This window comes from Lepidochelys olivacea (assembly GCF_965140295.1).
Source record: "Lepidochelys olivacea isolate rLepOli2 genome assembly, chromosome: 13".
Lineage (NCBI taxonomy): Eukaryota > Metazoa > Chordata > Testudines > Cheloniidae > Lepidochelys > Lepidochelys olivacea.
The window spans coordinates 28,324,030-28,339,316 of NC_140423.1; the positions used below are offsets into that span (position 1 = coordinate 28,324,030).

The window sequence follows — 15,287 nt, forward strand, 5'->3', positions numbered from 1 at the left end:
GCCCAGGAGTCCTAGCACCCAGTCCTCTCATGTAACCAGTAGGCCCCATTCCCCTTCTGGAGGACGAATCAAACCACCTGGAGAAAGGTTTCAATTTTCTATAGCTATTCTGCATCACCTTACAGAATTGAGGAGAGACATCTACCCCTGCTCTGGAATTCTATGGGGTGGTTAATGGAGACCCATGGAGAGGATTTCATTCTCTACTGAGTTCTGTAGGGTTTTAGGGCCATTTCACAGGCTTCTAGAGAAATGTCTATAGAAAGGCTTCTCTATTTGATGCCTGTTCCATTCTAAGGCTTTTTTCCCGTGAGGATCCTTCTCATATCAAAGGGCTGTAGACACAGAACAGTCTGCAGTGTGATCAGGATGCATCTCTGCAAGCCCTGGCTCTTTGCACACAGTCAGGCTCCTAGCCTAGTCTCACTCCCTGAAGGGATGCAAACCAGAAGAGAAGGCAGTTGCCAAGCCAATGTCTGTTTAATAAGAGGGCAGCAGGCTGTGAATACAAAGGACAAAGAGCAACTGGTATGGTGATGCCAGCAGTTTGCTAGGTGATGCCACCAGACTGGGTACAGTTGTCTTGGCAGTTACTCAGGTGCACCCATGGGAAAGAGGCGGAGGAGGGAGTTCAGCATTAAAAAAAATCAGCAAGAGAGAAATGAGAGGGGGAAAAACCAGTTGATGTGGGGCAGATGCTGCCAGGTTCTCATGGCAGGAAGGGCCTTTCCCAGGTAATGATAGCCAGAAGCTGTCCTGTGGCAGTGAAGGCCCGCACTTGCCGAGCAGCATCACGAGCACTGGGCCAATCACTGATTTTTGGGATTGGCGGCAGTTTTGTAAAAACCAAATTTGGTTTGGGGCGAATCCAGTTCTGAAATTTGTTTTGCATGTTCAGTGAATTGAAAGAATCCATTGCGGGTCCGTGCCAGAGCAGGGGTTTGAGCCGGAGTTTCCCACCCCCCAGGAAAGCAACCTGTGCCCAGAGCTCACGGGTTAACTCCCCTGTGAGGTGTGCACTGGACAACAGGTGAAGTAAACCACTGGACCACCACAAAGGGAGAGCTGAGCGCTTCCCTGGGGGGCGTGGAGGGCTCCCCTGGAGTCTTGTGGGAGCTCTCCCTGTAGGGGTGGAGAGCAGTGGGGGGAGGCAAGGGGCAGGTGGGGGAACAGGGCTTTTAAAGAGCCACTTTGTTCCCCTTTGTGCGGAGGAAGAGGGTTGAGGAGAGCACAAGCTGGAGGTGGCGTGGGAGAGGCAGTGGACGGGTGTAAAGCTGGATCCGGTACTGACGGTGGTTAGAGCAGTCTGAACGCCTGGCCCAGGGGTGCATCCCCATTGGGACCTGGAGGGAACAAGCAGAACGATCCCTTGGCCCACAGCAGACGAGCCTCCCTCACAGCTTCTTCCACATGATGCTGGGATTCCAGGGGCGGTCTGGGAGAGGATGGGATTTGGGGTGGGGTAGGCAGGGAGCATGCAGAGCAGCCTGGATTGCAGGATGCACTCTGGGGGAGGCCAGGATTTGGGGGCTGGGTGGGGAGCTCTGCGAGAGGCTGGGAATATGGGGGGCTGGGTCGGGAGCTCTGGGAGAGGCTGGGAATGTGGGGGGCTGGATGGGGAGCTTTGGAAGAGGCTGTCAATGTGGGGGGCTGGGTGGGGAGCTCAGGGAGAGGATGGGAATCTGGGGGGCTGGGAGAGGAGCTCAGGAAGAGCCTGGGAATGTGGGGGGCTGGGCAGGGAGCTCAGGGAGAGGCTGGGGATGTTTGGGGCTGGGTGGGGAGCTCAGGGAGAAGGTGGGAATGGGAGGGGGCTGGGAGTGCAGGAGGGTTAAATGGGGCATGGTCCATGTTCTACTGTGCCCCTGCACAGGGGTAAATTTCCCCATTCTGCTCAGTGCTGTACCAGCAGTGGCAAACCGCTGGCATCTCAACCAAGAAAGGGAGTGAGTGAGGAGCTAATGCTCAGAGAGATGCCTGGTAATGCTCGTTGATTAGCACAAATGGGTTAAGATAGCTGGCGTGGGAAGGCACAGATCCTTGCTCCTGAAATGCATGTGTAATTAAACGTGTGTGTGTGTGTGTGTGTGTGTGTGTGTGTAATAACTCCATGTGCTGAGCTCAGCAGAATGGAAGCTGCAAATGCAAGATACAGCAGTGGCTGGGTGCAGACAGCTCCCACTCTGCGGCTTTGGCATCCAGGGGAGAGTTTGCTTTGACTCCAGAGAACAGGCTTCTGTTGTGTCCTTTGTGACCGCCATAAATAAAGCCCAAACATTTACTCAGGGAGGGAAATGGGTTGTTGGCCACAAGTCCCCGCACCCCTCTTTAATCGCTGCATGTGGACAGGATCCACAGTGGCCAACGTTCCACCCCCCGGCTATGCACCTCAGAGCGGCTGAGGCCAAACCGAGAGCTCCCCAGAGCAGATGGATCAGAGGTGTTAGCCCGAAAAGAGGAGACGCTTTGAAAAGATCAAACGTGGCTGTGAAGTTTGTTCGCTGCATTTGTGCCGTCCTCTTGGTCCCCCTTCAATCCATGACTCCCAGCATTAAAAACCTCCCTTTTATTGACTCTCACGCAGCTCAGCTTCAGTAACGCAAGTCGTGCAGGGAAAGTCTCCTGTAGTTCTGGCTTTCCTAGCACACAGGAATGAGCACAGTGAACTCCGGGAGATGTGCCAAAGCTTTTTGCTCATTCCTTAATCACAGACATCGGCATGGCTGCAAAATAGCTCTGAGCTGGGGGATGGCGAGGAAAGGGCCGAGAGCGGCAGATTTAGCCATTGCTCGACCAGCTGGTCTGAATTTCTGACCTCAGCGACCCCCCCCGCGATGAGAATGTCCTGCATGCTGCCCCCAGACTCTCACATCCTCTAGATCCTGGGCCCTCCGGGGTAGGAACTGACTTAGTCCTCTGGGTGTGCAGCACCCAGCACAATGGGGCCCTGATCCCACCTGGGTATTTTGGGCTCTATCACAAGGTACATATTGACTATTACTAATAAAAAATAATTGGAAGATTCATTAAAACAGTACTATTCTTACTGCTCAGAATAGTAGCACTTTCCTTCAGACGATCTCAAAGTGCTCTGCAAAGGAGCGTAATGCCATCATTGCCATTTTATAGATTGGGAAACTGAGGCATTACAAAGGGATGTGATTTGCTCAAGGTGACCCAGCAGCAGAGCTGGGAGGAGAACCCAGCTATCCTGAGTGCAAGGCTGGTGCTCTAGCCACTAGACAACATTGCTTCCAGGTAATTCAACTCTCACCAGCCTGTACAGTGAAAGAGGCTGTACCTCATCTGCCCTCACTGCAGAGGGCACTGCAGAACACAACCAACAGCAGGTGCATCCCCACGGGCCCAGAGACCTGGAGGGAACAAGCGGAACGATCCCTCGGCCCACAGCAGTTGAGCTGGAAGCCAGTGCAGACTCCAGTGCAGACTGGAGGTGACACTTTAGTAGGCCTGGTTCCATCACATACAGCCGAGTGCTTGTGTCTGTGGCTGGAGACTAACTGGAAGGTTTGGGGGGCTGTACAAGCCGGCACTGCGGACGTTCAGAGGGTTTTTCTGTTGTATTTGGTCTTAAATGAAACTCGTTTTCAGGCTGATGCTGATCAGTTTGTAGCTTTCAGTTTGGTTTGGAGCGAGAGCTCACTTCACCTGCCCAGTGCATCTGATTTAAAATAGGAATGAATTGTTACTCACAGTTCTATGAGAGGTAAGTCCATCACCGCTCTTACACCACAGCTTCACTGGTTGTCTGGGAGACTGCACAGATGGGCGAGCTGCCACAGTTCCCCAAAACCACCCACACAACACAACCAGCACACAATACCCAAACACATCGTCCCTCATGTCACACACCCCTGATTTGCACCTGCACAAATCAGCACGAATCTCATAGCACAACACAAGACTGTGCACAAATCAACACAATCCTCCCAGCACAACACACACAGTTGCGGGCACACACCCCCAACTCACACTTACCATAAAGCCACGGAAGTCCCCAGTCCATCGCTAGTTATTTGGACTGTGGTAGCACCTCGCAGGCCCAGCCTCGACCGGGACCCCATTGTGCTAGGTCTGTGCACACACTGAATAAAAAGATGTTCCCTGCCACAAGGAACTTACAGTCTAGTTTATGCTTCTTTCTACTGGCTGCACTGAAGCTGGATTTCCATTTTCAGACTGATCGCTGTTCGGTTTGAATAATCCCTTTCACCAGTTTACCATGCTGTTTTTATACCTTGCCTCCCTGCTCTCTGTTTTGCTTGAGAGTATTTTGTGAGGCTTCAGTAACCTCCAGGACAAATCTACAGATTTTAGTCTCCCCACCTTTGACTTTCAGTTGTCTTTGACTAGCTCCAGACTAGCAGCCCCCTTGTAATGGGGTTCCATCAGATGAGGAGGGCAGGGCTAGGAGACACCCAGGGATTGTGCTGCAGGAAGTGGTGGTGGGGATGATTAGTTAGATCGCACATGGTAAACAATTCCCCCCGTGGCTGGTATTGCCCACCTGAGGGAGCTTTGTGGGTTTTACATCTTCCTCTGGAGCACCAGGAACTGACCACCGATGGACACAGAGTAGTGGATTCGATAGATCATTGGTCTGCCTTGGTGTGGCCCAAGGTGGGATAGCTGACAGAATGGGTTCTTGGTCTGGTCTGGTGTGGCACAAGGCGGGATAGCCGACAGAATGGGTCCTTGGTCTGGTCTGGTGTGGCTCAAGGTGGGCTAGCTGACGGAATGAGTCATTGATCTGTTGTGTATGTCCCAAGGTGGGCTAGCCAACGGGATGGGTTCTTGGTCTGCTCTGGTATGGCCCAACGTGGGATAGCCAATGGAATGGGTTCTTGGTCTGCTCTGGTGTAGCCCAAGGCTGGCCAGCAGATAGAATGGGCCATTGATCTGTTCTGTATAGCCCACAGTGGGCTAGCTGACAGAATGGGCCATTGATCTGTTGTGTATGGCCCAAGGTGGGCTATCACATGGAATGGATCATAGGTCTGTTCCGTTTGGGCAGGACTTCTAACACTATTTTGTTACCAAGGCGCACAGCCTCTGAAGTGACTGCCTCTCAATGTAAGGTTATTTCCCTTTTTTACATTTTCATTATAATGTGACTAAAAGTCACACAAGCTTTGATCAGATATAACCTCTCGAACACAATACAGCTCTGGGCCCTCACAGCCCGGCACATTATAACACTGCTGCAGCATCTTTGGCGTGACTTACAAATGAACAGGATACTCCTCAATTCATCTGAAGTCAGCCAAGTGTGTACTGATTACCAACCAATACCAGAGGAATGAAGCGGGGCGGGAGATCCCCTTAACAGTAGCTCAGCTCATCTGCTTTTGAGGTGTGTGGGTGGCAGGTCAAAGCAAGTGATAATTTCTTCTCCACCTCCTGCCTAGTATTATCCATTTTCTTTCATCAGCCTCCAAAGAAATCAGTACAAATTGTATCAGATGTGAAACAAAGGAACAGATTACCCCATTATCCAGAATTACTTTAGCCAGAAAACTGACTTTCTGTAGCCAGCTCTTTCATCATACCCAGGATGACTCTTACATGCATGTTGTAGTGGGCACAGAATCAGCTACTGCTCTGCCCTCACTAGAGGGGGAGGAGTTTTGCTGCTGGACGGGCTGCTGGTAAGGAAGATCATCTAGGGAAGGGAAGTCCCATTTCCTTAGTGCTGTTACTCAGGGATTTTTCTGATGGGTGAAATGCGGGAGGTGCTGCACTAAGTGCTGAATGCTGTTGTCTTTTTAAGGAAGTGTGGCCTGGTGGAGAGTGCACTGGACCAGAATGGGCCTCAATAGACCTGGGTTCTATTCCTGGCTCCACCGCTGGCTGAGTTACCATGGATGAATCACTGCTCTGTGCCCCAGTTTCCCTCTCTGTAAAATGGGCACAATGATACTGACTTCCTCTGTAAAACACTTGCAGATCAACTGGGGGAAAAACCCTCTATACGAGCTAGGTGTCATGGTAATTATTTTGTTTAAAGGAGCTGAAACATTGAAGACTTTAAGTAACAACCATGGTCACATGCTTGTTGCAGGTTGCAGGCCACATGCTGCAATCTGGTCCTTTCTAGTCTGGATCCCTCCATGCTCGCTTCTCTAGGAACAAAAAAATGCTCTGTGCACATGCTGGAGTTTGCTAAATCATAGACAGGCATCCTCAGGGCTCTGTAGATTGGAGGAGAGAAACAGCTTGAATAGTTTGCAAAGGAAAATCTCCTCTGAGCAAACCCATCCCACAGTGGTAATTAACACTCCAAGGATGTGTCTACACAGCAGCAGGGAAGCTGCTTCCCCATGTGGGCAGGCAGACACATGCTAGCCCTGCTCCAGCTGGTGTTCTAAAAATAGCAGTGTGGCTGCAGTGGCATGGCCTGTGGCTTGAGCTAGCCACCACAATCCTGGCCAGCCCCTGGCACATACTCAGGTGGCTAGCCTGAGCCACAGCCCTTGCCACTGCTGTGTAGCCGTAGCCCTAGTAATTTGGGTAGATTAGCACCTCATTAGGGGTCTGCAAATTGAGTGTCCTGATTTGCTCTGCAGCAGGGATTGGTGCTTTTCTGTCTCACTCAGGAATGAAAAGACGATATCCTCTATCCCCAATGTTGTTACAACACGTTCTATGTTTTTCTTTTCAGGTTTTTCGACGAGCCGACAAGAATGGTGAGTACTCAGGACACGGTATCCTATTCTTGTTCCCAAGCTGCCTGTAGGAAAGTAGATTTAATTCTTTCCCTATGGAGGTGTCTGCCAATAAAATGACAAAGAAAGGAAAAACAGCTCACCGGCTGTGAGGAAAAGAGCTCTGAACCTTCTCATCCTCCTTCCCCTGCTGCCTCTGGGAAAGCCTTTAGGGAGATAAAGAAATGGAGCACAAGAATTGCCTGTCCAGATTAGACCAGTGGCCCACCTGCTCCATAGATGTCTTTGACAGCTGCCCATGCAATAGCCCCTCCTCCTGGACAACAGAATAACTTGCTCCTAGGGGAAGTTTCTTCCTAGCTCTCTTATCCATGGTTGGTTTGTGCCCCAGCTGTATGAGGGTCTCTGTCTGACTGCCTTTTGTGTGGGTAGCGATGTATTTATAGAACTTCTCCAGGGCAACCGCAATTTACTAATTGTGTGAACCCAGCAAATAATCAACTGCCACCAAAAACAGCTTCCCTTCTGCAGATTTAAAATGAAATAAGGTGCTCTTGGGCTGAGAGCCCACCCGAGCAGAATTCGGCTGTCTATAATGCCCTTCATATTCCAGGTGCACACGAATGTGATCACATTTTCAGGGCACCCTGGCTCTCCTGATGTTTTGTAATTCAGGCCCTTCCAATCGCGCACAGAACTTTGTGCAATCTCTCATTAAAACTGTCCCAGCTCGTGAGCCCAGTACTATACCTAGAGCCCTAGGCGTCTGGGTTTGTTGCAACAGAGGAATAAGAGAGATGGCTAACCCCTGTCTGTAACCTGACAATCAGTGCTAACCCCTCTGCAGCACCCGTACCTGTGCTGTTTCCATTATCCATGCTGACCTCTATACCAGGCCAGGCCTTTGCTCTTTCCCTATAACCTGACGTTCATTTGATGATGCTGTTTCTGGTTTCATTTGAATTTGGCTATTGTTGCATCCTCCCTGGCCCACGCGGAAAGCAAAGCAAAAACAGACCCCCATGTAGCCCAGAGCTGGTGTCTGGCCTCCAATTGGCCAGGGCTAGAAAATGAAATCAGAGCACACTTTAACACATGCACATTATGGGCCTCATCCTCAGCTCACTTGTGCCAGATCTAGTTCCTCCCTACACCCGCCAGCACCTGTAAGACTGACGGCAGACAACAGGGGAGAAAGAAGAGTTCTGCATCCAGCAGTGCATTGACTTTGGCTGTTATGGGACTTCAGTGGGACTGGGTCCACCGTATGACTCAGCTGCTACTGGAAGAACTCCAGGATCAGAGGGGTGGCCGTGTTAGTCTGGATCTGTGAAAGCGGCAAAGAGTCCTGGGGCACCTTATAGACTAACAGACGTACTGGAGCATAAGCTTTCGTGGGTGAATACCCACTTCTTCAGATGCAAGAAGTGGGTATTCACCCACGAAAGCTTATGCTCCAGTACGTCTGTTAGTCTATAAGGTGCCACAGGACTCTTTGCCGCTGGAAGAACTCCTACATTCAGACCACAGCCACACAGCTACCTGGTTAGCCTTTTGGACCAACAGGTCCCTTTCCAGTGAAGTCCTTGTCAGTCCCACAGGGCCCAGGGTTGAGAGCTGTGCCCATCCCTCGTTTTCCCTAGTTCTAGACCCTGCAGTAAATGTGCCTGACAGAAAAAAATTGGCCTTGAAATATTGTGCTAGACCCATGGATGAAAACACAGTTTGAGAGGAGTAATCCACTCTTCTAGCAAGCCCTCCTGTACTGGCTAATAGTCATTGAGTTTAAGGCCAGAAGGAACCACTAGACCATCCAGTCTGACCTCCTGTATATCATGGATCACCAACAGTACGCAGCACCTACGCACTAAACCCAACAACCAAAATGAGACCAAAGTAAATGATACCCACAGGAGACTGGACTGTTCTGTGCCCCAGGCAGAGAACAGGAGGAGCGGAGGTGCCCCAGTGCCCGAGGCCCCTGCAGTGGCAGGGAGATGATTAAGTGAGATCTACCCAGACAATCCTGGCAAGTGACCTGCTGCAGGGAAGGTGACCCCTCCCCCCCTCAGATCATTGCTCATCTGCCCTGGGGGAAAATAGAACATGACAAGCCACATAGCCCAATGTATTACTGTTCTGCCAGCTCTACAATGCAGAAGATTTGCCCCAGAGCCAGAGAGCAGCAAGCAGCCATTCAGCAAGGAGAACCCACTGCGACTGGTTCCTCCCGGGGCACCACCTGGAACTGGGCTACCATGAAGCCCTCTGACCCACCAGCCTGGGCTCCCTTTCACACTTTGCTGCTGTGACAATTTGCAGACACGCCCCCGGTCTTATACTTCCACCAGCATTCACACAGGCAGGGACACACCCAACTGCAGTTAAATGCAGGCTCTCTGACCAGCCACTGCGTGTGAACCAAAAATAAAGAGGCTACAGCCAAAATAAACCCCAGTTTTCCAGCCTAGAACTCCAGAGTGGTACCATCCTGCCTTGGGCCAAGCCCCAAACAGTATGAATTTATTATGCAGTTCATGCCCTCGCAATGTGGAAGGAATATGCAACAGCCTCTCTGAGCTAAGATTCCCACACGCTTCACTCCAAACTCACTGGTTTAGATTAAAACATAAAATAAATTTATTAACTATAAATGATAGATTTTAAATGGTTATAAGTGATAGCAAACAGATCAAAGCAAATTATCTAGCAAATAAACAAAAACACAAAGCTTAATATACTAGATACATTGGATATGAATAGCAGATTCTCACCCTAATGGATGGTACAGGCAGACTTGTAGATTCTTAAAGCAGAAGCTGCATTAGCTTTACAGGTTGGGTTTTTCAGGTCTTCATAGACAGGCTAGAAATCCCTTTAGCCTGGGTCCAGCACTTCCCCCAGTTCAGTTTTTTTTCCCTCGGGTGTTTCTAGGAGTCTTCTTGTGTGGGGAGTGAAGAACAACAGATGATGCCACTCCCTGCCTAAAAAAGCTTTAGCATAAGGCGGGAGCCCTTTGTTTCAAAACTTGGTTCCCAGACTGGTTTGTGGAAAAATACTGACATCCCAAGATGGAGTTCAGAATCATGTGGCCTGGTCACATGTCCTTGTAGAGTCATAGCAGCCATTACTTACAGGCTGTCTGGAGAGTTCACAGGAAGGCTCACCACATGGGAGATAAGCTTCTCCTAAGGCCTATTGTTTTCCCTAATGGCTCATTGCCCTGATTAGGCCCTTTCCAACCAGCTATCTCGACTGAAAGCATCTTGTCTAGTGGGCGTTACCCAGGTGTAACTACATCTGAAGTACAGATACGTAGTCAGTATTTATGACTTTAGATACAAAAATTATACATGCATACAAATAGGATAATCATATTTAGCAATTCATAACTTTTCCAGTGACACCTCACATGACTTATCTTGTACAAAATGCATCATAATTATGTCATAATTAGATATTATAATAATATTACTATGACAAATATGGGGTGCAGCATGACACCCACTCCACCCCCAACAGCTGGAAGCTGCTGGCTATGCCAGCTGGACTCTGATGAGAATATGTCTGTATTTAAGAGATGAACCATGTAGTGTCAAGGGTCCTCCCGGGAATCACTCTGCCGAGTGGCCCTGACAAGGCAGGAAAAGGAGAGCTTGCCTTACAAATGTTTTGTAGCAACAGCAGCCAAAGGGGTCAGAGCCACATTCAAAGGAGCGCTGTGGGCTCCGATCCCCTGCATCCGCAACTGGATTCCTGGCTGTTTCCTTTCTCTGATCACTTGCCAAGCAGCATCTGATTGCTGCGTTTGCTGGCATAGAAGGGGGAGAACCGTATTTTACTCTTTTCCACTGTTATCCAGCAAGGCAGAGGATAACAGTCACTTGTGTGCCTGATGCGTCCCATGGCACTTTTTGCAAGAGTTGGGCGTTAGCCCTGGCATCCTTCTTAAACGCCAGTTTGGTTAATAATATGCTGGCTCCCTCAAGATGTGACCACTTGTAGGTAGAGCAAGGGTCTGGGGATCAGGACACCTGGGGTTCTGTTCCTAGCACTTCCACTGACTCATGGTAACTTCCATATCTCTATTTCTTCATCTGAATTGCCACTCGCTTACACCAGCGTTACATAGGTATAACCCCGCTGCCTGCTTTGGCACTGAGGTATGAGTGAGAGGGGAATCAAGGCATAGAATTCAGAGGCCAAAGGCCTGATAACTCCTCCCAGTTTCTCTTTCTGAGCTGGGTTATTCCCTTTGGTTTGGTTAGCCCCAGATTTTCAGCTGTGGCAAGTGATTTGGGGAATCTCAGTTCTTAGGAACCCACTGTGAGAAAACGGATATGCTGAGCCCTTGTCCTCTGAAAAGCAGGCCCCTTTAAGGCACCTTGCATTGGACTGCTAAAGACAGACATGCGTAATCACCAGGCCCTTTTGAAAATCTTCACTAGTTTGCTGTCAAGCTTAGTTTGAAATGCCCCCAGTGATGGGGCTTCAGCAGCTTCCTTTGGGAGACTGTCAGTAGCCCAGCAGATCTCAGTGTCAGGGATTTGATCCTTAGATTTTCCTTTCTTAAAATGGGGTTATAATACTGAACTGCAGGCATTTTGTGAGGCTTAATTAATGTGTGCTTGCAGTGTGCTTTGAGCGCCTCGCCTGGAACACGCTATAGAAGGACTAAGTGTTGTTATTATTATTATTATTTATTATTTATTATTAGAGCTATGCAAAGAACAGAAGTTCTGCTTGGTGAAGGATTCGGAGATTGCAAAATCTGACTTCATTCTGAATTGGAGAGAGAACTGGGGGCTGAATACTTTGGTCTCATTTGGGTTGGGGGGTTTAGTGTATGGTGATAACTGAACATTTTGAAACACTCCGAAGGAAAAGTTCCCCCCCCACACACAATTTTTGTTTCAGTTCACTTCAGAAGTTTTGTTGTGACACAATTCAACTTTAAAAATGTGTTTGTATTATTACATAAACAAACAGGAAATTAAAAGTTCTTTCAAAATGCAAAATCAAAATGTTTCCTTCCCTAAATGTCGTTGCGATGTTTTGACAGTGTCGGGGCCCTTTTTCCTTGCTTCTCTTCCAAAAAATACTGGGGAAATCGACTTGATTTCATCAAGTATTTGTTTTGACAGCACTGTGTCTTTTGATGGAATGTGGTTCCACTGAAATGTCTATGACCATACAGAACACTCCCAGTCAGCCCACGCTTCTTGTATAGACTTTACATGGCTGGATTCACTTCTCTTTGTAGCTGTATAATTCTTCCTCTCCTTTTATTTACACGCAGATGATGGCAAGCTGTCATTTGAAGAGTTTAAGAACTATTTTGCGGATGGGATTTTAAGCTCAGAGGAGCTGTGGGAGCTATTCAGTGGAATTGACAGGCATCATTCAGAGTAAGTACTATACTGTCCTAGGTACAAGGACATGAAGCAGGATTTAAAACTCCATTGTCTGTGGATAGGGTGACATTTGGAGATTGGTGCAAATAAACCTCTGCAATAAATATTAGGCATGAGATAAATCCACACCTTGGAATTGTCAGATATTAATATTAATTGAATACCAGATATGAATGTGGCTGCAGAGTCAGACATTTGGGGACAATCACTGTTAGATTTATGTGAATTCATTCCGAGCAACATTCATTTAAAAATCATGCTACAGCGGTTTGCAGTTTAAAAATCTGTTTCAGAAATACGCACCACTGTAAAACCACATTAGAGCTGAGATAGAAACATGCAGTGAGATCAAAACAATGACAATTCTGTGGCGTGAGTGACACATAGGACCTTAATTCTCATTTACACGAAGGCTGCTTTACCCCACCCTGTCAGCATAAAGGGGCCTTCAGATGGGACTTAGAGTGACTGAGAATTGAGGCTACTTTCGATGAAAATAGTGAGACGAATTCTGATTTCTATAGGTTGGAGATATCCTAGAGGAACAGTAGAGTTACTCCAGAATTCCACTGTTACGGAGATCAAAGCCTGCCCTAGTGTATTGTTCTACACAACGTACAGCCAGATGGCATGGAAATGTTGTATTTAATATTTGAACCAGAGTGAGGGCAAATTTCATTTTTTAAAATGATGGAGGCCAATTTTATCTTTGGCATATATCCATTTAAATGAATGGAGTTGCACCAGGGAGGAATTTGGCCCTAGGCTTTCTACACCATCTGGGAGCAGATGGACTCTCTGATCTGAGTAGATCCTTAGCACGAGCAAGCAGAGTCTCAGACTGCTGGTCAGAGAGACCAGAAAATCTGTCATCTCTTTCCAACGCTTTCAAAGTCGTGGTATCTCAATAGCTCACAAACATTAATTACTTTCCCCTGCCCTATTGAGTTAACGCAGTTTTCCCTGCAGTAAGACAGGGAACTGAGGCACAGAAAGATGAAGGCCAGATCCTCAAAGGTATGTAGGCACCTAACTCCAAGTCTGTTGCAAAGCCAGGAACTAAACCTAGGTCTCTTTTGCCTTAACTGCATTATAGACTCTAAGGTCAGAAAGGGACCATGCTGATCATCTAGTCTGACCTCCTGCACAACGCAGGCCACAGAACCTCACTCGCCCAGTTCTGTAATAGACCCCTAGCCTCTGGCTGAGTTACTGAAGTCCTCAAACCATGGTCTAAAGATTTCAAGTTACTGAGAAACTACCATTTACACTAGTTTAAACCTGCAACTGATTGTGCCCCGGGCTGCAGAGGAAGACAACCTACCCCTCCACCTCTACCCCCTGGGTTATAGTAGTAGCAAGATCAGGGCACCTGCTGTCTTTCCATTTCCACCATTCTGCAGGGTCTTCAGCATATGGACTACAGGGTTTAGCATGAGCGGTGACAGCTGTCGCCACCATGTTTGTGTTACCAGGGATTAGAGTCTGTTCAAATCTTCGCCTAGCAGCTGCACAGACTTATGAGCTCCAAGGGGGAGTCTGTTGTCAGGAGCCTGATTGCTGATTCTCTGCTCTGTCATCTCCAGCAGACTTTTCTCCCCTTAGCCAGGTTTCAGGTGGAAACGACAGCTTTTGCATTAGACCAGTTTGTCTTGGAGGTGAGACTGTGAACCTTAAAGTGAGCAACCAGCATGCAAGCTGCATCCTTGCTCAGATGCAACATGGCTGAACCACTCAGGCAGGATGACTTGTGAAATGGTTCCTGTTCTGGTGCGGATGCTTGGATCTGGAATGTGTTGAACAGTCAGAGCTCAGAGAGTAGAAATAACTACAGAGATCGAAATGGGGTCTGAGCTTATCTGGCAGGTTAGCACCCTGTGGGGCTCTGGCATTTGAATCAGTCTCTCTGACACTCCCCAGGTGTGGAATCAGCAAGTTGTCAGTGAGATCTTCAGGCGAAAGGATGGATCCCACTTATTTACCGACGTCTACCAAAGCAAACAGTAAGGGGGGTTGCACCTGCTTATGCCATCTTACACAATTGACAGGCTGCAAAGACAGTGCCCTCGGCATGCTGTGCAGCTTGCAGTCTGATTGGGTGGTGTTTGAAACCCACTTAGCACAGGTGTGAGGTGCTGCAGAGCCAGACTAGTGGATGAAGAGCGTTTAAAATGGCTGACCATAATGAAGTTTGCCACAGGAGTTTAAATGAACACTGATTTTATTGGTAAGGAATAAAAGATCAGAAGAAGAATATCTTTCTATGTTCGTTATATGCTCCCCGCCCCCAGCCATAGTAGCTGAGCACCTCACAATCTCTAATGTTGTCCTCACCCCCCCCCCCCCGTGAGGCCGTGCGTGGCTGTTATCTCCTTGGTGCAGATGGAGAACTCAAGTGCAGAGAGACTGACTGATGTGCCCAACGTCACACGGGAAGCCAATGGCAGAGCAGAGCGTCAGCCTATTAGTGATTATCTTCTATGTGGAGGACGGGTGAGGTCCCAGAGGCCTGGAGAAGGGCAAACATAGGACCTGTCTTTCAAACGGGGAAGAAAGAGGAATTATAGACCAGTCAGCCTAACTTTGATGCCTGGAAAGATACTGGAACAAATAATTAAACAATCAGTTTGTAGGCACCTAAAGGATAATTGGGTTATGAGGAATAGCCAGCATGGATTTGTCAAGGACAAATCATGCCAACCCAACCCAATTAACTTCTTTGACAGGGCGACTGGCCTAGTGGATGGGGGGAGGCAGTTGACATGATATACAGTAAAAGCTTTGTTATCTGGCATGTTGGGGGAATGGAGGGTGGCGGTAAATCAAAAATTCCGGTTAACTAAGAGGGAGGGAGATTGGGTGGCAGGGGCCCTCAGGGCTGGGGGTTGGGGCACAGGAGGGGGTGCGGGGCACAGACTCTGTGAGGGAGTTTGGGTGTAGGAGAAGGCTCAGGGAAGGGGGTTGGGGCATGGGAGGAGTTTTGGGGGGGCAGATCTGGGTGGTGCTCACTTTGGACGGATCCCCAGAAGCGGCGACATGTCCTTGCTACTCCTAGGCAGAGGTGCAGCCAGGCAGCTCTGCGCACTGCCTCCGCCCGCAGGCAGTTCCTGGCCAATGGGAGCTGCAGAGCTAGTGCTCACGGCAGAGTGGGGTGGGGTGGGGTGTGGCAGCGACGAGCCCCCATGGTCGT

General features: G+C 48.8%; 1 protein-coding gene across 3 annotated transcripts in view; it reads left to right on the forward strand.

Moving 5' to 3' along the window:
• The window catches only part of NECAB3 (N-terminal EF-hand calcium binding protein 3), a 98,169-nt gene that overhangs the window by 16,204 nt on the left and 66,678 nt on the right, over window positions 1-15,287 (forward strand). For all 3 annotated transcript variants that reach the window (XM_084646313.1, XM_084646314.1, XM_084646315.1), the window contains exons 2-3: window positions 6,680-6,704; window positions 11,983-12,091. In XM_084646313.1, the coding sequence (XP_084502439.1) occupies window positions 6,680-6,704; window positions 11,983-12,091 (134 nt within the window). The remainder of the gene's footprint in view (window positions 1-6,679; window positions 6,705-11,982; window positions 12,092-15,287) is intronic.